Genomic DNA, 26,714 nt, shown 5'->3' on the forward strand with positions numbered 1-26,714 from the left:
TTACATTCCAGAGGTTTTCAATTTGGTAAAAATCTAAGAAACTCATAATTTTTAAGTGGTTCATCTTTTCATATTGAAAAGAATGGAAAACCTAGGCTTAATCCCTGATTCAGAAACTGTTACCCCTATCAAATAGATCAGATCCTGTAACAAGGCTTAACTTTGAAACTCTTTTATGTGAATGAATGGTAGTAAACAAGTAAGCAATTACTTAGAGGGGGAAAAAAACTAAAATGCTGTAGAAAATGACAATTTTAGAATGTGCTAATTACCATTTTAAAGCTAACAGGGATTATATATGTATGTATGTATATATATATATATATATATATATATATATATATATATATATATATATATATATATATATATATATATATATATATAAAACATTTTTTACACTATAAAGAAATACATATGGAATTAGTAAAAATGTAAGAAAGTTAGTAAAAAAGGTGTCAGAAATCAGAATATGTTATATATTTTAGAGTCTTCAAAGCAGCATCTCTTGCTTAGCTGACAGTTGAATAGCACTGTTTGAGTTATGTTCTAATCCATATTTTGGAAAATTTGGAAACTGGAAAATGAAGATCACTCAAGAACTTTGAAAGTGTCCTCAAGTGCTGTTGCAAGACCATCAAAAACGTTATGATGAAACTGGCTCTCATCGGGACCGGGTAAAAGCACACCAAAATGAGTATTTTTGTTTAACACTTTTAAGTGTTCTAGCTAAATGATTTCTTATTTATTCCTTTATAGTCTGGATGAGTTCGCTATTCATTCACAATGTAGGAAAAATAATAAAATACATAAAAATATTGATTGTCCAAACTTTTAACTGGTTTGGCCGCAGGACGTGACGTTGTGTGTGCAGTCGGAAGGCAGCTGTTGAAGGAGCTGCAGGGTAAAAACAGGAGCTTCATCCAGTGCAGAGCCCAGAAACAGCGCGGAGATGTGAGTCCAGCTTCAGATACACTCTTCCTCACCCTTCTTACACCTTCACCATTACTGTTTCACTCTTTCACTCCTTCACCAGCCTGTTTCAGAGAGCTGGAGCTACTGTCCTGGTGGAGTTAGCTAGGTGAGGTTAGCTAGCTTAGGGAGAACCGTGGTGAAGAACCATCCCTGGAGAACCTGCTGTTATTCTGGACTGGTTGTGTTAAACCCGCTTTAATAAGCTGTTTATTTAAGACTGAGAGAGAGTAGCTTTAGTTTTATGAGCTGCTTTAAGTCTTATGAAGTGCTGCAGTCAGTGAGCAGCTAGCATTTAGCTCACATTCATAACTGTTTATCATCAGTGGTGAAGGCTAAGTCCAGGCCCAGAAGGTAAAAATCCACTCCAGGGTTTCCTTCCAACTGCCTTGTCGCGGTTTAGCTGATGGAGGGACTCTTAAGCAAGTGGAACGAAATTCTGGGGTGGATTTTTATTTCTGGACCTGGAATTGCCATACCTGGTCATTTTGGTGTTTTGGTTATTATTCCAACATATTCGATAAATATTTTAACCAAATTCTGGGTAAATTTTTACTTTCTGGACCTGGAATTGCCATATTTGATCATTTTGTAGTGTTTTGGTTATTCATTTATCTTCTATAGCTAATTTACCCAAAATCTGTGTAGAATTTTACTTTCTTTATCTATAATTGCCGTATATGGTCATTTTGTCTTGTTTTGGTTATTATTCCTTTATCTTTTATAGTTACTATCCAGTTACTGTGTATATTTATACTTTATTAAAATGAAATTATACCTATATATGGTCGTTTTGGCTTTTCATGGTTATTATTCTAATATGTTCTATAGCTAATTTAACCAAATCCTGGGTAGTTTTTTACTTTCTATTCCTGGAATTGCCATATATGGTCATTTTGTTGTGTTTTGGTTATTATCCCTTGTTTTCTATGGCTAATTTTCTGTCAGAATGTTACTATGTAAAACATTTCATTGATTTTTGAGACGGCAGCACTGTTCCAGCTCCAGACCGATTGGTTTGACTATGTAATTCAGACTTGTACACAGTTAGACCTTTCAAATTTGCATTTAATATTTTTTGTGACTGATATATAGTCCTATAAATTACTGCAATAAACAATAGTATTGTGATTTAAAGACCATTTAACTGTCACTGACATAATGATAATGGAATAGTATAAAGCAAATATACCCTTTTAAAGTTTAGGAAATACATACTGTCACCTGCATTTTATACTCTGTCAAGTCAAGAGGATTTTATTCTCATTCCCTCTACAGGTATAGAATAGGTACAGTGCAATGAATTTATGTCTCCCCTGAAACCATGGTGCAACATGGAGTAACAATACAATAAAGACAACAAATTGTGCAACACAGAACTAAAAACACTACAATAAATATAGCAGACATGAGACAATTTAAGAACGTAATCTTACATATTATATCCTACATATAATCTCTGTTTAGGGTCTGCTCATCCTGGGACTGAGAGAGACTGCCCTCCAGCCTGGACAGGCCCCTCTCATCATGGCGTCAGAACTTCATGAAACAATATTTACAGCCAAGCAAGAGCGGCACAAGAACCTTTTCCTAAACTATAGGAACCTGAACATCTTTCCTGTGGAGCTCCTAAAGGATGAAGGTTTACAGTTCCTGGAACGGCTCTACATGAAGAGGAACTCCCTCACAACACTGGTAAGAACAATTAGTGTACTGGATGACTGGAGAACACAATTCCTCTGCTCTACAGCTCAGTGTTTGGGGGGGGCTGTACATATTTATTATGTTGGCAGTAATTATTTTAAGGAAGCCGACAAGCTATGTGTGTGCATTTGCATGTCAGTTCCGCAGTGGGTGACATTTAAAAGTAGCTGAATGCATTTATTAGAAGGGGTGTCCAAAACATTTGGACGTACAGTATTATCGGTTTTATCTCAGTTTTATAATTCTGTCCTTTTTGTTTTAGCCTGAAAATCTTGCACAGAAACTCCCTAATCTGATAGAGTTGTGAGTATTTAATTCATTTACTTCTTTCTATTCTTTTTTTTTTGTACACCGTTATTGTTTATTAACTAAATGTAACAAAACTGATTGCAAATAAGTGTTTTAAATGAATGACCAATTATTTTTTTCATATATGTCCCGCACATCAGAAACAATTTTAGACATCTTTGCATTCACCCTCTGTTACGTCTCTCTTGTTCTGCTACTATAGTATTAAAAAGTAATAATAATACCAAACCCCCTACAACACTGCTTTTTGAGTATTTGTCTCTATTGTGTTTTATTTAAGCAATTTAACACAAGGGGATTTGTTATTGTGAATAACATCACAGCATAATAAATATACATTTGCATTAACAAACAATCTTGAATGTTCAATTGATGTTATATGACAATAAATACAAAATAAGAAAGTAAATCAGTCAAAAAAACTTTAATACTGACAATACCTTCAGCCAAAAAGTAGATCCACAACAAATGACTTATTGCTATTCAGCAGTTACAATATTTGTATATATATGTATATGTATGTATGTATGTATGTCACATAATGTCTCATATTTTTATTTTCCTTGTGTAGGTATCTGCACTCGAACAACATTGCCATCATTCCACAAGGTAATTTCTCTGTGAAGCCGTGTTTTTATTTTTCCCCTAATTCTGATTATTATTATTATTTTTTTAATGTTTAGATATTTTACTCATAATGTGCTCTGTTTAAACTCCCAGCTATTGGGAACCTGGTTAAACTACAGTCTCTGGATCTGAGTGACAATGCGCTGCAAGTGATCTGTCCTGAGATCGGCCGGCTAAGGTCATTACGGCATCTGCGTCTGGCCAACAACCAGCTGAAATTCCTTCCACAAGGTTTGTAATAATGCTTAATGGAAAGGTGTATTAGTTTGTCTGTTTTGGGCATTGAACATTAAGCTTTATTTATTATAATTTTTTTTTTTAATTCATGTAGTAAAGCAAGAATTCAATATACTTTAATTGCTATCACTCCCCATGCTGACCCATTTATTGGGCAAAACATCGGTCTGACTAGATCAGTTTGCTAGTCGTTAATCGGTAGTCGTTAGTAGAAACATTTAAAGATTATGCTGAAAACAATTTTAGATTGAGAATTTCTTCACCAGGTCTCCATCCAGTCCCAGCTAAATCTATAATAACAAATTACAAATGGCATCAGAATGTTTTATTTTTTGTTTTGTTTTTAAGAAAGAAAATAACTATAATTCACTTTTAAATGTTTTATTCCTGGCAATAAAAACAAAAAAATGGTGGATTCTCTGTTACTCTGTTTTTTTGCCATATTAAGATAAATAAGATAAATATAAATAAATGTCTTTTTTATTTTACTTTTTTGGAACGGAAAAAAACGCCAAAGGCCAGAAGTACTATGACCTCCATTGGAACTCATTCTTTGACAATATCCCTGTTTTACTCGGGCAAGATGACTGTAAGAGCACATGCTGCTCCCCTGGCAGAAGTGTGTTTCTGGGTGACGAGGCTCTGGCACTACTGGTAAATCTGCCTCCTGCGTTTCTGGCAAAAGCTTAGTGTTCCTTCTCCTCCTCTGCTTTCCAAATTTAGCTACAGTGAGTAAAAATCTGCAGTAATAAATTAAGTCTGGTACGTCAGGCAGGAGCCCAGAGAGCGCAGATCGCTCTTTTTCTCTGCCAGAGGAGATTGTTCAGAATGTTCAGCCAGAAAATCCTCTTTACCTGCACTACTGAGCCAGAACGTGGCATCACATTAAATATTAGTCATTTCTGTTGGATAGATTTAAGAATACCTTACACACACTGAGATTATATTAAACTACACTCCAAAACGTATGTTGAGGTTAATATGTCAATAGGACAATAAAAAAAATGTGGTATAAGCAGTTATAAAATGCTAAGCAATGTAATGTATTTTTAAGTTTGCCATCTGTCTGAGCTCCTGAATTCGTCTTTTCCTAAACAAACTCAAAGTTTAACATCTGGTCCTTCTGTGTGAAAAGAGACTTCCCTCTTTTTTTCTTCTCTCCCAACACTGTGGATGAATCCTGGCCTGCAGAACTGATTTATACTAGCATTCAGGTCCTGATGCAGCAAACATACCTGAAACATCACACAACCACCACCACCACCATGCTTCACAGTCGATGTGTGGATCTTATTTTCTAAAATAATGTACAGAATTAGTCATCATAACAAGGCTCATGTTGGCCAAAATGCTCCACTTTAAAGATTTTCTTTTTCATAACACTTTGTTCTGAAATCCAGGAGGGTCCTCTTGAGTTTTTTTGGTAAACTTTAAACATTGAAGTTATTCTGCTGTATTCTTGGAGATACATTGAGAGGCTTGCTCCATTAGCTCTGTTTGGCTTTCATTGTAGTTGGTGGAGCTGTAGATTTATAAAAAGCTTTGTTTCATTATTATTATTATTTTTTTTTTATTATTATTAAGTTGGCTTGTCAAAGCCAACTTACTGTTCTTCTTATTCTTCTTCTTATTATTATTATTATTATTATTATTATTCTACGCTAAAATTTCTCAACGCTACTCCTCCTACAGTTTTCGAGCTAGAACCACCAAACTTCACAGGATGGTAGAACCCATAGCCGTGGAGTGTGCTTGTGCTTTTCTAAGCGATCGGAGAACCAGGGTTCTAGCACGGTTCCGTCAAAGTCACTTTTTTCCCCATAGACTTCCATTCACACTTTTTTCAAACTGCTGTAAAAGTCACAATTTTCAAGCTAGAACCACGAAATTCACAAGACATACAGAACTTGCAGAGACGTTTCAGACGATATGCTGATCTCACCGATACGATTTACGGTTTTCGTAAAATTATCGTACGAACTTTCCCCATAGGAATGAATGGGCGGAATGTTGGCCATCTCACACACACCAGCCGATCCTGCGCACGGCCCCCCTCTCTGCCCTGCTCCTCAGTACTGTATCTGTATGTAGAAGATACTGCTGAACACAACCCACACCAGAACCAATACCACACTACACACACCACACACCACACAAACTCCACATACCACACACTCTACACACCCCACACACTCCACACCACACATACCCCACACCACACATACCCCACACCACACACACCAAACCCCACACACACACCACACACTCTACACACCCCACACAACACACAGTCCACTCCCCACACTACATACACTCCACATCACACACACTCCACACCACACACTCCACACTTCACACCCCACTCCACAGCCCACACCACACACACTCTACACACCACACACACCCCACACCACACACAGTCCACAGCCCACACTACACACACTCCACACCACACACTACACACATTCCACACCACACATACTCCACACCCCACCCCACACACAACCAACACCACACCACACACTCTACACACCCCACACACTCCACACCCCACGCACTCCACACCACAAACACTTCAAACCACACATACCCCACACCACACACGCTTCAAACCACACATAACCCACACCACACCACACACTCTACACACCCCACGCACTCCACACCCCACGCACTCCACACCACAAACACTTCAAACCACACATACCCCACACCACACACGCTTCAAACCACACATAACCCACACCACACACACACTCCACACCACACAAACCCCACACCACACACACTTTAAACCACACACACTCCACAGCTCATATAGCCCACACCACACACACTCCACCCCACACACACTTCATACCCCACACCACACACTTTAAACCACACACAAACTCCACAGCTCACATACCCCACACCACACACACTCCACCCCAAACATACCACACACACTTCACACCCCACACCACACACACTCCACAGCACACATACCCCACACCACACACACTTCAAACCACACATACCCCACACCACACACACTCCACACCAGACAAACCCCACACACACACACTTCAAACCACACATACCCCAAACCACACACACTTCAAACCACACATACCCCACACCACACACACTTCAAACCACACATACCCCACACCACACACTCCACACCACACAAACCCCACACCACACACACTTCAAACCACACAAACCCCACACCACACGCACTTCAAACCACACATACCCCACACCACACACACTTCAAACCACACATACCCCACACCACACACACTCCACACCACACAAACCCCACACCACACACACTTTAAACCACACAAACTCCACAGCTCACATAGCCCACACCACACACACTCCACCCCACACACACTTCATACCCCACACCACACACACTTTAAACCACACACACACTCCACAGCTCACATACCCCACACCACACACACTCCACCACACACATACCACACACACTTCACACCCCACACCACACACACTCCACAGCACACATACCCCACACCACACACACTTCAAACCACACATACCCCACACCACACACACTCCACACCACACAAACCCAACACCACACACACTTCAAACCACACATACCCCACACCACACACGCTTCAAACCACACATACCCCACACCACACACACTTCAAACCACACAAACCCCACACCACACACACTTCAAACCACACATACCCCACACCACACACACTTCAAACCACACATACCGCACACCACACACACTCCACACCACACAAACCCCACACCACACACACTTTAAACCACACAAACTCCACAGCTCACATAGCCCACACCACACACACTCCACCCCACACACACTTCATACCCCACACCACACACACTTTAAACCACACACACACTCCACAGCTCACATACCCCACACCACACACACTCCACCACACACATACCACACACACTTCACACACCACACACACTCCACAGCACACATACCCCACACCACGCACATTTCAAACCACACATACCCCACACCACACACACTCCACACCACACAAACCCCACACCACACACACTTCAAACCACACATACCCCACACCACACACACTCCACACCAAACAAACCCCACACCACACACACTTTAAACCACACACACACTCCACAGCTCACATACCCCACACCACACACACATACCACACACACTTCACACCCCATGCACTCCACACACACTTCACACACCACACTCTACACACCACACCACACACACTCCACACCACACCACACTCTCTACACACCACACCACACACACTCCACAACACACACACTCCACACCTAATACACACAACTCACCCCACACTCCACCACACATACACCACACTCCACCCCACATTCCAAACACACCACACCAAACACACTCCACAACCCACTCCACACCCCACACACTCCACACCACACTACACAACTTAGTAACTATTTGACAAGCCAACTTAAAGTTCGTTCACGAACTTTGCCTTTTCTAGTTATTATTTGAAGTTTAATATTTGATATTGATATTTTTAGGTGATGTTGAACTTGTTCGACAAAATATTAGCATTTGTTTAATTAGACTGCATTTGTAACACTACTGCCGCCAAAAAATGCGTTGAAACTAATCTCATATTTTGATATCAAACAGATATTCCTAGTGATACTACAAAAAAGTGTGTGTGTGTGTGTGTGTGTGTGATTACTTGTTTCCAGCAGAGGGCAGCAAATTATAGTAGTTACAGACAGTGTAGTCCATGAAGACAATTAAATACAGTGCATCTAATATTTCTCTTTTTTTCATTTTTAATTTTATTGCTTTAACAAATATGGATAAACAAACATAAATATGTTTTTTTTGTAGGCTTTAACTTATTTTTGGCATAAAATGAATGAAACAATATCTCATTAAATATTTACATTACATATAGTTATAATCAATTCCATTTCTGATACATTTGAATCACCCCACCATAATGCTTCGATCTATTTCCACTACTGAAAATCAGAGTAAGACAGCATATGTAACTGTGTCTGTTCATTTGTTTGTGTGTGTGTTGTGTTGTGTGTTAGAACTGGGTGATTTGAAGGAGCTTGAGACTCTGGATGTGTCCATGAACCTCTTGAGGACTCTTCCTGAGCGACTCGCCCAGTGCCTGTCTCTGCAGTGCTTGACTGCTGACCGCAACCGGCTGCACTGCATCCCCCGGCAGCTCTGCCTGCTGCCTGACCTCAACGAGCTCTCCATGGCTGCCAACTGCCTGACCTCGCTGCCCCTGGGTGAGTCCCATCTTCTCTCTGCTCCAGTGGACAACCTTCCCTGGGACATGGACTTTACTGCCGGTTTCAGCTCCATCCCCAAAACTCAGGAACTCAAAGCCAGTAATCACTGCATGGACGCACCGGCCTATTGTAGTTGGTGCAGTTGTCTAAGCTTTTGGTCCGCTGATCACGACATTGCTGATTATATATCGAGTGATGCCACATCCATGTCACAAAGAGTGTGATTGGCTTTGCTCTGTTTGGGTAGGGAGGATGGCCCTTCTTGTACCCTATCTATCAGTGCAATGAAGTAACAGAACTGGCAGTTAGTGTTCTCCTCCAAGCATGTTGAGCTTTTGAAGCACATCCTAGCCTTCACCCTTCCAACATTTGTAGAGTTGTGTAATTGGGTACTCCAAGCTACTGGGCTTATAAGTACCTTTGGAGCATTTCTATTGGTCCATTCATCACACAAATGGTGTAAAGAGATAGGGCTGCACAATATATCGTTTAAGCATCGCAGGACGTGCAGTGTTACTTAAGGCTATTAAATTAAACACGTCATGTTGCAATGTTTTGATTCATGACAAAAGAAGTAGATACACAGCGTTGTCTCTGTGTCTGTGCAAGTGACAGGCTGCAGCTGCCTGCGCGAGAAGCATGAGCGGGAGGGGGAGCTCTTGATCGGTCTGGACACAAGACAGCAGGTGGGGACGGGGCTGGTGACGTTTTGGGCCCTGCATTGTTTTATATTGCGATATATATATATATATATATAAATGAAAAAAGTACATTTGCAATGTAAAATTTTTCCAAAATCATGCATCATGCAGAGCGGTTACAGAATTAATTCCATATAATAATGCATGTAAAACGGAACTCCCATCATAAAGAAGTTACTGGTTTAATCCACAGCCATCCAGAGAGTGACCTCTCCCAGACCTTGGTGCAGTGCTAGCCAACGCAAGTTTTTTCTTGCATTAACTGAACTGAAAGTTAGTGTTCTCCTCCAAGCTTTTTTTATCTGTCCAATGATGTAGCATTAGCAGTAGTTGAAAAAAAAAACATGACCCAGAGGACATGTGGCAGCCTCCACACTTCACCACTGTTGGTAGAGTCATGTGATAGTCCTAGCTAATACATGTAGAATAGGAGAATAGTAGAATGATGAAATTGGAAATGACTAAATGACTTTTTTTTTACATTACTGTCAGAACCCCCCTTATTAAACCAGGTGCCATTCTGCAGCCCCCAGCTCTTCACCTTTTACCGTCTTTGTCATGATGCTTTCCACCTTGCTCTCATCAGCTCCAGTCCCTTCCTCATCCCTGCGCTGTGTGCAGCGTCTCCGGCAGCAGCCACCCTCCCTCCCCCCGGCCGAGCTCAGGGCTTGTGGCTGTTAGTTGAGCTTGAGGTAGTGAGAGGGTCACATGGAGCTGCAGGTGCTGTGGTAGGCTGCCCGCTGTGTGGAGCCCCAGGGGCATAGTGGGTGATAATGAGCCTGGAATGCTACTCATAATGGTGTTCACACTGCTTCCTCAATCTCTCTCTCTCTCTCTCTCTCTCTCTCTCTCTCTCACACTGCTCTACTATTCACAGCTTCAAAGGCTTCCAATCTCTAAAGCAGCCATGATAGCATCTAACTCAAGTTTACCTCAAGGACAGTGTATCTCCCTCAGTCAGCTGAGCGCTTTGATTTCAGGCTCCATCATGAATAAGTTTACTGTGCGTCTTTAAAGATGTGATAAATTAAAATAAAAATGTGTTTTATGATCTCACTGATTTTGCTTATGCCTTAATTTGCCGTTATTGAGCTTCAGAGTGACTGATTGTGTCTCGCTGGCAGATCTGGGGCGGTCCATGGAGCTGCAGTTTGTTTTTGTGGACAACAACGTCCACCTCAAGGGCCTGCCGTCTTACCTGTATAACAAAGTTATTGGCTGCAGTGGGTGAGTAGCCTGAGTAACCACAGTGTAATTGGGTTTATTACTAGTTTATTATTGGTGCTTTTCAATTGCATGGTATCTACACTACTCCACTCTCCTCGCTTCTGGTACATGGTATCGGTAGGCCTGTTATGATGATAAATCGACTTATCATACAATGTGTGGACATGACCTCTGTAATTTTTGTATATACATTTATTTTCAAGTTTTTATATTTTATTAATGTTTTTATTTAAAATATTTATTTTAAAAATGTATATTCCAATTCAGTGTCTTGAGTATTCATCAAAACGCTGTTACGTGTTGTTACATTACATAAAAATTTGTTTTGATTACAATAATGTTGTAATTATATTATTATATGGAAAAGACAGAAAAGCACAAAAGAGTTGATTTGAGAAGTGTAGATATGGTGTAGATACCATGCAGTGAAAGTGTCCACAAACATTTGGAAAAATAATTCCAAATAAAATCTTATAAAATTCCTGTGTCCTATCCCTATAGAAAACTATTGCCAATAGATTAGGACTCCCTGGAAAAGATCAATTTAAACATATTGGTATCATGCCTAATTCCAGATGTGGGTTAGAGGGGTATAAACCCACCAGCACTGAACATTAAGGGGATGGGACTCTTTTCTTATCTGGAATGATGGTGATCTTCCAATATTTTTGGGAAGAGTTGGGGATGAGGTGGATGGTGATACTTCAACATTTCAACCTCACTGATGCATTTGCAATCAAATCTTCCCTGCAATTCTAAAAAAAAAACCTGATGGAAAGCCTTTTGTTCACATAGTTTATCGGATTAGACTTTATAAATAATTTCTCTGGTAAAAGTTTCTTGTAATCAACTTAATTTTGTATGTGTGTGTATGTGTATGTGTGTGTATGTGTGTACAGGTGTGGTCTGTCATCGCAGGTGTCTGATGAGAAACAGCTGTCCCTGGCCCTCGGAGATCTAAGTGTTCCTCTGCCTTCAGAGGTGAAGTTTATCGGTTCAGATTCTGACCGGGTGTTGACCCTGGAGGAGATGGCCATGAGGACACTGCATGCAGCCCACATTCAGCCCAGGAAAGGTGACCCTGCCATTAGCCTTCTTCTGACTATCTAAAGAATCTGCATTAATACTTTTTTTACTATTTAAAGTGCCATCGGAAGGGCCTGCATATTGTTCTGTTTTTCTCTTATTATTACATTTTATTAGCAGGTCTACAATTTTACAAATGAACAAAATACTAAGTGTCTGTTCGTATAAAAAAAAATCTGTGGATCAGAAAACGTGTACTTTCTCAACTTGATATTATTAATCCAAATCATTACCCATGTCCTTCATTTTTTTTGTCATTTTCTGCTCAGACTCTCAGAAGTTCTTGTCTCCTTTCCTGCTGCCAAACAGTCTACTGGACCTTCTGCAGTGTCCCCTGGGCCACTGCCATCGCTGCAGTCAGCCTATGTTCACCATTGTCTACCCCAAGCTTTTCCCCCTCAGAGAGACTGCGCTGGCGGGAGTACACAGAAGGTACACAGACTTAAACTCTACAACCTTACAAACCTACAACTTACAATTAGTTTATATTTAATCCATTATATAATCAATTAAGTAGTTTACTGATTAAACTAACTCCCCTACAGTTGTGGAGTGCAATTAACTTTAACACCACTGCCATAAATACATATTATACTTTGAGCATCCCCTAATAAAACGGCCCACATGCATTTGTTGACAAGCTGAGCGATATAGGAGCAGCATCTAAAGTGAAAGCAGTATATGGACTGAGGCTGCAGAGTAATATTACAGGATTTAACACTAATATGGCTCTGTTTATGCAGTTAATGCACTAAACAGTTCTACTGAGAGGTCCTGTGTCCAAAGTTCCTAGTTGTGTTCAGACTAGACTACTTCCAGAGTAAGACTGGTAGAATGCTTCAGATCGTTAATATCTATCTCTCTCCCTCTCTTCATTTTCCAGCTCCATGCTCAGTGTTCCTCCCTCTTTATCTGCTCTTATCTCCCACCTTGTTGCTAAACTGATGAGCTGGCTGTTCTGAGCCAGGCTCAGTCCGCTGCCTGTCACGGCCCATTTGTAATGGGACACCGGCATTTCCGCATCAACATCTCCCACACTAACCCAATCAGAACAGCTAATTGCCTGGACTGCACATGCATTAAGAGATTTAATCGGCCCGCCAATTACCTCTGGAGCAGTCTAGTGCAGTTTGGTAGCTTAGTCGTAGTCAGCAGCAATGGTTTGTGTATATATGTGTGTGTGCGCGAGCATGTGTGTTGGTTCATCATTTAAAAGTGTAAAATCAATGCTTTCAGTCATTTAAAAATCTGTACTGTTGCAGGTAAAATGTACTATACCACTGTTAACATGTTCACTTTAAATGGTAAATTAATTATTTTTTATATGGGCTCCTGAGTGGCGCTGCTGTCTAAGCGTTTGCCTTATTATCTTCTATCATCGTAAGACATCATGGTTTGAATCCAAGTGATGCTACAGCCATCTAGTCGTCCATCCACATCCATCTCTCTGTTCTGATGGCCCTCCATCTCCTTATATACCAGATTTTTTGGGCTATAAAGCACACAAACATTTCTTAAAGAGTGTGGCTGGCTAAGCGCTGCTAACCAGGGCTAGCTAGCGCTGCTAACCGGGGCTGGCTGAGTGCTTGCTAACTTACAAAATACTGGAATTCTAAGCTTACTGTAAATAAACGGAAGCGCTTTACTCACCCAAATAAACAGTTTTGAGAGAAAACAGGAGAGAAACATTAACTTAAGCACTCGTTTGACTTCAAAGAAATGCGACACTCTTGTTCACTTCAAGTATCCATTTTTACAAGTTTCGCTTAATGCACCTTATAATCCAGTGCCCCCTATAGTGTGAGAAATACCGTAATTCAGTGCGAGGATAGACAAGATGACAGTGTGACAACAGAATAGTTCAGTTGGTGTTCTTCTTTAAGTGTGTCCAATTACTTCAAATGTCTAGTTACTTTAATGTCTAATGACTCTGGGTTACAGTTAGTGTTCTCCTACAAAGGTGTTCAGCTGTCTCCTACAAAGGTGTTCAGCTGTCAGCTGACATTAGTGGCATTTTACTACTGATATAGAAAGTTATTTATGCCCAAGGTGTTCAGTTGTCCAAATAATCCAATGTTTAATGACTTAATGGCAACTTTACTACCAGATTGGACAGTTTGTGTTTTCCCCCAAGTATGTTTACCAATCCAGTGACTCCATTGTCCAATCACTCTGAATTAGACCGTTGGTTTTCTCTTCCAAAAGTGTTTAGCTGTCCAATGACTACCAGGTCAAGTTCTTTGTCTTAGTCACAACTGTTTTTTTCCCCCAAACATGTTTGGCTGTTTGATCCGACTCTAATGTCCATCGATTCCAGTATCCAGTGACAAGCATGTTTAGTTGTCAGATGATTTCCATGTTCAATAATTCTCTGCTAGCAGGACCTTTTTGACTGGATTTGACAGTTAGTGTTCTCCTTTATACATGTTCAGCGGGAAGATTATTACATATAATAGTCTATGTATCCTTTTTTTTTTCTCTCTCCGTTTGTTTACCGATATCAATTCCTCTGTCTGTACATCACTTTAACTCTCTCTCTTATTCAGAACAACAGTGAGTTTCGTGGCGTACTGCTGCTCCAGCCAGTGCTTGCAGATGTTTGACCTGCAGAGCTGATGAGTGTCTGGACCCACCATTCCCCAGATCCGCCAGCATGGTGCTCTCCTGCTCCACTGGGAGAATATTGTGATAGACTTGATCTACACTGAACTGATATGAAGTACCTGAAAACTCAACATCCACTACAGACTAAGAATGAACCAAGCCCCTGTCTGAAGACGCCCGAGTGTATAGTGGTTTATCAGTTACTGACGTTTATCAGACGGGATGTATTTTTTTTTAGATATCTTCCAGACTGAATGTTAACTAAGAGAAATCGATGAAATCTTTTATTTTATTTAACTGGAACAAACAGGAGCTTTAGAGTATTTTTCATCTTAATATCACCAAACATCTAGAAAGGTCAGAGATGTTCACGTAAGAAGTATTTTCGAATATTGAAGAGATTTTTTTAAAAAGAGAATATTGAAAAATATTACTGAAATATTTATTCTTCAGAATATTTGTCTCTGTTTTGGAGATAACAAAGAGTGGAAAATGAAGATCTGTATCTGTCTTGACAGAATCTAAAATAACAAAACATATAAAAACAAATATAAATTATATTAGTTTGCTAAAAGAGACTAAAAAACAAAAACGTATGGATCACACACATACAGGCAGGTTATTAATACAATAAATTGTCATTTTAATGTAAGTTAAATGTTTAAAAGACTGTTTAAAGGAATACTCCAGATGTTTTTTTAGACTAATCTCTGTGTGCTGCATCTAAACACTGAAATATGTAAATAACCTTTTTTCTGACTAACTCAGAAAGCAGCCCAGGATGAAACCCTCCTTATAACTTCATTCAGTGTGAATGGACTGGGCTAAACTTTAGCACTGCATACCTTCTAAAGGAGGACAAGTAAGGAAATGTAGTTTCTCCATGGTGAAAACTCTTTACCTCGGTTCTCAGTTCATTCTCTGATCCTCCAAGTTCTTTAGCAGGGTTCCCACCTGTGGTAAAGTTCTAGTGGGTAAAGTCTCTAAATTAGGGAGAAATTGTGGGAAAAAACACATTTTCCAGGAAATTTCCATGGCTTCAGTATATGACAGCATACATACACTAATCATCTCAGTATAAAACATGCAGTTTCCCAGAATCTCCAGGATCCACATTTTTAGCAACTTTTTATGTAACATTTCCTGGAGTTTCTATGATTATAAAAACAGTTTTTGACAAAAATACAGATTATTTTTTTCAGTAAATGTTTACTGACACATTCATAATCTGCCAAATCGCTTCTATTATAGGTGATTTTGCTGATTGCAGGTTTTCTGTTTTTATGTTTATAGATTGTTGTTAAAATTATTATCTGGGCATAAGTTGCACTATGAAAGTAGCATATAGAGATTAGACTGAAGATTTCTGCAGTGTTTGAACTTCTGGTCCATGTCTGCACCCAGTGTGGTTTAACCATTCAGGCTTCTGTGCAGTTTAAATCTGTGACTGTTTAGTTTATCTGTCTAGCTGATGATGTCGACAGTGTTCAACATTGTGGAGAGTGAGCTGTGTTGAATGATATACGTCATCGCTTGTGGACAGAAGGCTGTGTCTTTAAAGTAATGTCTAGTTTTCTGTAGGCATGAAAATGTTCATTAAATAATTCTAACTGTTCTAATATTTGGGCAATTTGTTACTTTTATGTTTTATTCTGTTATAATTTGTAAACTTTAATGGACATTTTGCTGGAGGGACACAAGGAAGAGGAGGGAAGTCTTACAGAGAAGCCTTAGGAAAGAACTACAGGTAAACATTACAATTTAAATCATTTGTCTCCAAAAAATGGTACTTTACAGGAGAGAGAGAAAACCTTAACTTTCAATAGAAGTCAATTTAAAAGTTTGTTTCAGGTCATTTTTAAGAGTTTCTGTTGGTACATTCATCAAGAAATTTTAAAAGTGTGTAAGGGACAGTTACTGTGTCCAAATTATGTAGTAAACTAAAATTGTGATTGTTTTCTTACTGACTGAAACATGAAAATGTGTCTAAATGTCCTTTGTACTCAAAATGCAGTGTGACACAATCAAAACAATGCCTTCTAACATAAATGTACTTCCTACGACTTTACCGCTGTCTACATACCATATAAAGCAGGAAAAGTAAAGACATTTAGCTTTCCTGTCATTAGGAACCTTGATGTCGGTTCATTCCACTCTCAGTTATCTTACACATGCCAAAAAATAGAACTCATAATTGCTGAATAAATATATAATTGTGTTGCTAGACAGCCACATTACATTTTATCAGAAGAAAACAATCCCTGGAAAACCCCCCTGGCACTTTAGCTCGGGGTTTAATTGAGCACTAATCTCTCCACAACAGGTTTAGATTGGAAAACCGGGCAGATACCTGTGTTTGGAGCAGTTACACTCCTGAAAAGCAGTGGAACAGTAAATTCGCCCTGACAGCTGGATCTGTTCTGAAGTCATCCAGTAAATAAAGTCATATTTTAAGGTCATATTTCAGGCCTGAGACTCGCGCAGTGGGTGTTTTATGGATCTGACAGAACAATTCGTTCCCCCTGGAGGAGTGTGTATCTCTAAAGTGTTGGGGAAAAAATGTGTGAATACATTGAATTTGAGGTATAGGTGATTAATGAAAAGAACATCAGAGCAAAGAATAGATGAAAAAAAAAACATTAATAAAAGTAATCTTGTTGGTGATCTGATATCGTCTAAGAATATGTTTTAATCATTGCTGTCACAAATTGAGATAATACCGCAGGACATCTACAGGCAGGTTTTTGGTAAGAGGAGGCCTACAGATGGAAAACAGCAGCTTCTTCCAACCTCTTGTCTTTCATGGTCTTAATGTAGAAAAAAAGCTGCTGAGAGAAAATAAGCTAGAGTGTGAGAGAAAACCGAGAAAGCTTTTCGCCAAGTTAAACTGGGAAGAAGTCAATCGAGCTCCGGATCTCGGGCCTAAAACGGTGCTAATATGACTGTTATTACCACTAAATGGCATATTACCACAAATGAATAGGCCATTTACAGAGATCTGATTACACTGGAACAAACTCACTGAAGACTCTCTGTTCACGTTATCTATGTTCATTTCTACTGGGATTTTAAACTAGGATTATTAATTTGTTTGTGTCAGATTATAACATAAGTATATTATAAGTAGTTGGGGGCAGTGTGTTACTCCACAGTAAAGCCAGCTTTAAGGCTATACAGTATGTTGATTAGTAAAATATCTCTCACCAAGAGGGACACTACCCAAAAATAAAACCACTTAAAGGAGAACTCTGGTGTGTAATAGATTTTTGTTGTGGTAAAACATAATAAATAGTACTAACCTTTGTTGAATAACCCACCTCTATTCTCCTGCAGCTTTCAGAGATCCGGTAATTTTTCACTGTTAGTCTAAATATGCTTTAGAGTGGATGATATGGGGCATATTTTGCCCCTGCATATAAATCGCTTTTTACACCATTATTCAGGCTCAATTTCTAACTTCACAATGTGCTTGTCACTTGTCAGTTAGTAAATGAGTTACTGTGTTAGAGTAAAATTTTATATATAAGAAAGTAAGTGTTTTAAGTAGTATTCTATTAACGTGGGGAGGAAAGCTAGCTAGCTATATTTGAATGTATCATAGTTTATACACTGCCCAGCCAAAAAAAAAAAGTCTCCACCAAGAAACACGTCATACACTAATATTTTGTTGGACCACCTTTATAATAAGCTTCTGCATTGTCACAAGATTTATTTCAATCCAGTGTTGTGTTTTTCATTTTACCCCCAGACCTTGAATTGATGATGGTAGAGTCTCATCCTCAATGAGGTTTAGGTCTAGACTCTGTGGTGACCAATCCATGTGTATAGAACCACTTTTTCGCAATTCCATCCCCATGTATCCTGGCATTGTCATCTTGTTGGAATATGGCCGTGTCATCAGGGAAGAAAAAAATTGACTGATGGAATAACCTGCTCTATACTCAGTATATTCAGGTGGTCAGCTGCACTCATTTTTAAACACATACTGTTGCTGAACCTAGACCTGACCAACTGCAGCATTAACACCAGATCATTTGCTTAGTTTAATTCAGGTGACGACTTTTTTGGGGGGCAGGCAATGTATTTTGTAATGTGAAAGTTACCTCTAGATCCAAACTGGAAAAAAATAAGAGACCACTTAATTTTTTTTATTTTTTGTATTTTATCAAATTAAAAACCTCTGGAATATTCAGTAGGAAGATGGATGATCACAAGCCATCAAACCAAGCTGAACTGCTTGATTTCTTTCACCAGGAGTGGCATAAAGCTATCCAAAAGCAGTGTGTAAAACTGGTGGAGAAGAACATGCCAAGATGCATGAAAGCTGTGATTAAAAAACAGTACCAAATATCGATTTTTGAACTCCTAAAACTTTATGAATATGAACTTGTTTTCTTTTTTTGTTGTTGTTATTTCAGCCATGTCTCATTTAATGCAAATAAATGCTCTAAATGACAATAATTTTATTTGGAATTTGGGAGAAATGGTGTCTGTAGTTCATCGAATAAAAGAACAATGTTCATTTTACTCAAACATTTACCTATAAATAGCAAAATCAGAGAAACTGGTTCAGAAACTGAAGTGATATAGAGTTGTGGAAGCTCCAATAAGGAACTATCTGCGTTTTAGCCACATAAATCACACATTTTAACCTCACCAAGAGCGTGTCAATGATGTTACGATTAGAAATTATGTTTAGGTAAGAAGAATAGTCATATAAAATGTATAAGTGTCTCTGAGTGTCTCCTCCAGAAGGATGACCGAGACCCGCAGGTTAACGGGACTCCCTCCCAGCCTGTATCCGCCCCTAATGTGACTGAGCTCGGCTGTGAGGGAGGAGTCGCGGGGCTGGAGCTGCTGCCTGAGGATTACTTCACCGCACTACACTGAACACGCAGAGGACGCGGCGGGAGGAGACGGACAGAGGATATTTACGCCTCGTATTTCGGTTTCCGTGTCTGAGCGGGGAGGTTTTCTCTCAGGAGGAGGGTAAGTTAGTGTGGACGGGGGTTTTAGAGACGGGCTGTAGCGCTAACTTCACTCCGGACCATTTAGATATATAACGATAACGGGGTTTGTTACTCAGGCTAGTTTAACCAGCGCTAACTGTCATATTCCGGGGTTTATAATCGTTATAGTGTTATACTTTTACTTAAATAATCCGAATTAATAATTCCAGTTTAGAGTGTTTGCTGACCTGATATAAATTGAGGGGTTCTCACCGGTTTGGCCAGACTGCTTTCTGAAAGCGGTTTGTTGACAGTGTGAATACAGTATATGAATACAGTAGCAATAATCCACTTTTAGTTTAGCTTTTTAGGTTTTTGTGCTTGGACATAATTATTCAGTCACTATTAGAAAGAATTAGTGCCACTCTTTATTATTAATGCTATTATTTTTAACACAAAATTATATTTATTGTGTTTTTATGAAAAAAAGTCTCAACCAAAAAAAATGGATAAAAAAAAGACAAATTAAATAGACTGTATTTTTGTTTGGAAGCTCTAAATTGGTCTTTTCCACCTATTCAGTCTAACACCAGAAATGCTTTTTATTTGTCATTTTCATTTTGCCATTACAATTTTCTCTCACAATATTTGTGTTGCCACCAATTTTACCTCAGATGCGTTTCTGAAAGCGGTTTGTTGACAGTGTGAATAAAGTAACATTAAATTAATACAATTTAGCAGTTGTTGTGTTTGGACATAATTATTCAGTCACTATTAGGAAGAATAAGTGCCATTAATGATTAATTATGCTGTTATTTTAACACAAAATTAATTTCTGTTTATTTCTGACAGAAACCAAAACTGAATTAACAAAATGGAACATTTAACTACTAAAATTACATAAATGAAATAGACTAACGTATTTTTGTTTGAAAGCTATAACTTTTTAAGTCAAACTTCAAAAGTGCTCTTTTTTGTCGTTTGTGGACAATTTTGTGTCACAATATTTGTGTTGCCCACCAATTTTACCTCAAATGCGTTTCTGAATGCAGTTTAATGACAGTGTGAATACAGTACCACTTTTTAGTTTAGCAGTTTTTCTGATTGGACATACCTAGCCAGTCACTATTAGGGAGAATAAGTGCCATAAACTATTAATTATGCTATTATTTATTATTTAAAGCAAAGCAAAATTGATAATTTAGCCACTTTTTTTCAAAATGGCATAAATTAAATAGACTAAATGTATTTTGTCATGCTTTTCAAAGGAAACTTTATTTTTTCTAAAGCTATAAATTAAAAAAGTTTTTTCACTTCAATTATTGTCAATTTTTAATAGCTAGCTGCAATAAATGGAGCTTATATGGGGTGGGCAATTCAGATTTCGATCATAATATTTAATGTTTATGTTTTACCTCAGATGTGTTACTTAAAGCATTTTTTTGTTATTGGCATTAGACACATTATTATGTACATGTCTACATAATAATTAAGATGATGCTGGGCTTCTATAATAAATACTACAATTAGTTCTGAGCAATAATCCAGTATCTGTATATATCATGATAAAAATGTTTCCAAAACGGTGAGATGATTTTAAAACTAATCTGATGTTTTAATATGTATTATGAAGCTACAACATCTGTCCCTGACTGACGTTTTTTCAGGGCACATTACGTGAATTGGAAACTAATTCTTCAGAGGTTTTGTGGATACAGACATCCATGTAGACAATCATTCTTATCAGTTTTTCTGTGGCATTTATATTGTTTATAGGAAATTATATTGTTTTATCTAAGAAATATATTGTTCCATACATTGTGGACATATCATCCATCCTGCTGTAATATGACACAATTGTACTATACTATAATATTTAGTTTCCTACAGAAATACGTTTTAGTTCATTGTAATGTAATGTAAACCCAAATGCTAAGTAAAAAAAAACTAATGTCAAATGGATGCTTTAGTCCACAGATATTCTTACCTACTTACTGTGATATCCATGATATAGTAACATCCCACTCCTCCATATATCTCCCACCCCTAATTTAGCTTGTTATGAATGATTACTTTGTGCAGATGTAAGACGCCCTCTGCTTCTGCATATTCATCATGAGCTGTCAGGTGCCTTTGATCTCTCTCTCCGCAGATATGAATACTTGGCTGTAGAAATGGTTACAGACTACAGTACTGGTCAGTTAAGTCCAAGCCTTGCTTTAACCTCATCACAGGACAGAGATTCTACACGTTCTGTGGGCCATTAATGATGTGGTTATATCTGGCTCACGCGTAACTAAAAATAGTAGCAACTGTTTAAGAACGGGGTCTTTTGAAAATAGCAGGCGCACGTTCTCCAGCTATTTCTGGTCCTCTGTGAGGTTAATAGTGGTCGGTCTATTACATTAGGGCACACACTAACACCGTCTGCTCCAGATTTGGAGACGTGGACTATTTGATTAGATTGAGTGATGCCTGCTTTGTCAAATTACACGCATCACTGTGCATATGGTAAATCATGAGGCAGCACATTTGATGTAAGTGTATTACTGTACTATTACGCTCGGCTCTGATGCACTTACTTACACTGGACTGCAGGATAGGCCGTGCTGCTCTGGGACAGGGTGCATTAATAGAGGCATGAATACACAGCGTATTAATGTATAGCCCTTCAATCAGTGTGTTGTATATTGGTTAAAGAAAGCTATTGTGGACTTTTAATGACCTGATTTGAGGCCACAGTACTTTATATCTAAAACCCTGCGGCCTTATTTCTCCTCTAGCTTGTGGTGATATGGCAGAGCAAGGAGAGTGGATGGGGAGAGTGGATGGTAATTCAAGTCTCCATCTGAGAAGACCAATGTCACGTCCTTGAAGTGTGGTTTCTCTCTCTCTCCCTCTCTCTCCCTCTTTCTCTCGCTCTCTCGCTCTTCATTCTCCTCAAGATTTGTTTCAGGAGGAGTAAAAGGAGCCTAACTAGCCTACTTCCCTCTCCAGCCTGAAGAGATTTGGAGCTCAGCACTTCCAGTGTAATCTGAAGGACAACTCTCTCTTCTGCTCTCTCTGCCTGGTAAGACTTTACTGAATTTACTGTCACTGCTGGGTTCGTCTGTACGGAATCACCTTGTATAAAATACGTGCCCTGTAAATGTCTGTCTGTAATTACTGATGACTTTTAAAACAGCCAGGTCTAGTTTGACTAATGTTTGAGATATATATCTTTATTACACCTGCACTGCTTACAATAGTGACAGCGGACTGGCAGTTAGTGTGTGTTGACTGGTGTGTGCATGTGTGTGTGGGGTCTTTATACTCAGCAGTTTTACCATCTGTCAAGAATTTACCACCAGGCCTTTAATTCTTAGTACACATTTTCTTTATACAGAACCTGTAAATTCTGTAAACTCCTAATGTTAATATAAAATTGCACACTGCAAATTATACACTATGTCATCCAACATAGACTCTTTATAAAAACTGTATCTGTATTTTCAGTGTTAGCCACATTCCTTAGCCACTGTGTCACTTACTACTTTATAGAGTAATCCGGAAATTGAATATATTAGTCATTATTAGCTATTGCAATTTGTATGACATTAGTATTAGGGCTTTGCATTTGCTACCATATCGCGCTGTCTGTTGAAAACAAGCATCTCCATTTTTGTCGATTTTTAGTTTACTAAAATATAATTTAAACAGACAAACTGTCCTGTATGTTTTGCCAAAATCTCTAGATAAAAGGACTAATAGAAACACTTAAAATTACATGAAATAAACTTTTTACATTGTCTTCCATTAAAAGTTTTGAATTTTCAATTTAGATTTTTTTTATTGGACAGCGATGATATGTATTGTATGATAGATTATCCATTGTATTCTTTATAAATGTATATATGTATATATCACTTTACATGTATGTATATATATTAGGGGTGGACGATATGTCCCTAGAATAATATCATGATATTTAATGGAATTTGTGAGATGATGATACTTTTGGCGATATGACAAAACATTCCAAGAATACAGTACTACAACAAAATAAAAATTAAATTCTATTATTGCATGCAATATGATATGGCACACCCCTAACTGAGATATTAAAAAATACATTTTTATCAGATTTGTAACAGAAGTCAATGATCCAGAATGTCATGTTACTAATAACACACTCCATATATTTCCATATATCCAGGATTAAAGTAAAATGAATGATACTGGACTGATATAATTTATCTGTAGTAGATATATATTGTCATATCAAATTAGAACAGTGTGAAGTCCCCTTCCTAAAAATAGCAAAAAAGCAGTACCCTGATGTGATCATTGGGGGTGGCTGATATTTCAGGGTATAATATCGTTCACGATATTCAAAAATGTTGGCGATATTATTGCGTACAATATGATATGGCACACTCCTAATATATATATATGTATTTAATATATAGTATCCCTATATGTTAGCCTTTAAATCAGTTCTGTTTTCTGTATCTGTATAATCAAGTACATTAGCTATAATAAATGTTTTCGTATCATTTGTGATCATGTATATTGATCTATATTTTAAGTATATAGGTATTGAGTTAGTAATTTTATTACTTGTTTTAATGTTATCATTTGAATAGTGTATGAGTTGAACGTGTGTTTTTTATATGTACTTTATTACCACACAGTAAACTGTATAGTATTATACTGTATAGTATATTAAAAAAAAACATATACATATATATACACTATGGAAATAGCGGTAAAGACCACTTATGTATTTACTTATTTATTTATTTGCCATTATTATAGCTTTTGTGTGATTTTGGATACATATGTATAACATTCTGTATATTATAGGTATACCATACAATGTATTACTGTACAGCATATATATTACACTGCATAGTAGTTTATAGTTGTCACTGCATTATCATACAGTATATATATGGTAGTGTATTTTAGTGTTAAAGTGTATTTTAATATAATTAATATTTTTTAACATATTAGCCATACCTATATGTATATATACTACATATGAATGCAGTGTTTGGAATCTTGCCCAAGGGCTCTTGGTGTAGCATAGTGTTCCCCGGCTAGGCAGTCTGGCCCCATTGTAGGGAAAGGTGGTGTAGTTCCTCACCACATAAATTATTGTGAGTATTAGGTATTATTAAGTATTACCCATTCATTTGGCCATTGAAAGATTAATTAGCATATATTTTGTAGTGTATATTTAAAGTACATCAACTATAGGTCAGCCTAGGCTCTTAACCTGAATGTCATTGCTGGAGCAGCAGAGTTTAAGTGTGAATAAAAACATAGTTTGTTTCCAAACCCGAGTTTCAGAGCGATTCTCTCATAGGTTTGATCCACACTGCACTCACTTCTCCCGAGCTGTGGCTTCTGGAGAGCGTTCAGCTCCGAGCTGAAACCCCATCCCTGTGGGGTCTCCCTCTATTCTCATCCCACCCCTCTAGCTCCAACTCCAAAACCCAAACCCTCTGGCTGCCTCCTGTCTGACCACCAACCGCACGTTTGATGCTAAATAGGTTTCCCGCGAGTCAAAAATTACACTCAATAAATACAGAAATCAAATAAAATTGTCTCCAAATATTAGCTCTTCAATCTGCCTTCCTGTAGGCGCATGAAGCTGGCTTTTGTGGATTGTAAATAGAAACCTCGGCTCTTGCCAAATCAAACTGTGTGTTAGATCTGGATGGCAACCCGAGTTCGCTTTACTGACCTTACTGTTAAGATTCAGCGCCGTCTTCCAAACCAGAGAGATGGAGGGTTTGGCCCTGTGCCCTGGCAGAGGCCTTCAGACCGCTTTACACTTTATTACTAGTGGGCAACGCCTGGCTCGCGCTTCATACGACTTAAAGAGCATGAAAGGGCTCTGGATCTGAGTGGCTGCAGGTATTTTCCCATTGCTATTCTTTCTTTTTTTGTGTGTGTGTTTTGCTTAAACCATGGAATTTGATTTAAAAAAAGATAACAAGCAATAACTTCACGTCATCTTTTTCAACATAAGTCTTAGATCTGAAATATATTAATGCTTCAGATCACCAGATCAAAACATCTTCTTCCACTTGTATATAATAAATATTTTGAAAGGAATGGCTCTTTCTCAAAGAAACTGGATGTACTGTATCTTACTGTCTTGCTCTTAAATAGACTCATAAATCTGTCCTGGTCAGAATACTTTTATATTGCGATGGTTACGAATGTCTCTACTTTTACTTTGATAACACATTAAAGAGTTCTGATTGGCTCTAGTGTATTGGATCTTGTTCAAAATGCTAAAATGATCCAGAGCTGCTTTCCAAAGGCTGGGTTTCAGTTGAGGTAGAGGAGGTCCTTTGTAGGACTGTCCTTTGAGGAGTTCATCTCAATTGTCTATTGGTCACATACACATGGAGCAGTTTAATAAAGCTTTTTGGTGATGTCATACTTGAACATCACAGGGTGATGCACAAAAGTGTGTTTTGTTTCTTTATGGAAATTAATTCCAATTTATAAAAACGTTACATTTTTCAAACAAACTCTGCAGTAGAGGCTTTATTTCCTGCCATTTTCCCCTTTTTTTGCTGTTTTTACCCTTTATTTTGTACGTGCACAGAGAACTGTGGGTAATTAAGGGTCAGGAAGGATACATCAGTTGCGTCCTTAAAATTGCTATGAACATTTGCTGCATTTTTCGGCTGCATATAAAGGATCCTTCAGTTTGGAACAGCCTTCTATGTCTTTGTAGCCAAGAAAGAGCCCACCTCTGCTACAGTCTAGCCTTCAGGACACAGCTCATATGACTTTACCCTGAATGGGTGAAGATGCCTTTATGCCAAAATGCCTTTATAACTTTCAGTGGAAGTGAATGTAAAAATATTTTATTCCAGAATTTATTGTAGAATTTCTGTTGGACCAATTATCATGAAATTCTGACACAATTTAACCATCAGCTGCCTCCTATCCGATGCAGGGCCAAACGGTTACTAAAGCCATGTTGAAATAT

The 26,714-nt window shown here is 38.3% G+C and overlaps 2 protein-coding genes across 6 annotated transcripts in view; both read left to right on the forward strand.

The window, feature by feature from the left end:
* The first annotated feature begins 836 nt into the window (after positions 1-836).
* On the forward strand, positions 837-16,387 carry lrrc28 (leucine rich repeat containing 28). The gene is made up of 10 exons (XM_007246143.4): positions 837-954; positions 2,440-2,667; positions 2,939-2,979; positions 3,557-3,594; positions 3,706-3,843; positions 8,941-9,147; positions 10,976-11,078; positions 11,978-12,153; positions 12,434-12,596; positions 14,711-16,387. The coding sequence occupies exons 2-10, from the start codon at positions 2,500-2,502 to the stop codon at positions 14,778-14,780; spliced, it is 1,104 nt and encodes a 367-aa protein (XP_007246205.1). The 5' UTR covers positions 837-954; positions 2,440-2,499; the 3' UTR covers positions 14,781-16,387.
* Positions 16,388-19,595: 3,208 nt separating this feature from the next.
* mef2ab (myocyte enhancer factor 2ab) overlaps positions 19,596-26,714 on the forward strand; it is a 41,440-nt gene continuing 34,321 nt past the window's right edge. For 4 of the 5 annotated variants that reach the window (XM_007246137.4, XM_007246138.4, XM_015605016.3 and 1 more), the window contains exons 1-2: positions 19,596-19,757; positions 22,663-22,787. The gene's annotated coding sequence lies outside the window, so the exon portion shown is untranslated. The remainder of the gene's footprint in view (positions 19,758-22,662; positions 22,788-26,714) is intronic. The other variant, XM_015605015.3, reaches the window with a different exon arrangement.

Source organism: Astyanax mexicanus, chromosome 16 (genome assembly GCF_023375975.1).
Source record: "Astyanax mexicanus isolate ESR-SI-001 chromosome 16, AstMex3_surface, whole genome shotgun sequence".
NCBI lineage: Eukaryota > Metazoa > Chordata > Actinopteri > Characiformes > Acestrorhamphidae > Astyanax > Astyanax mexicanus.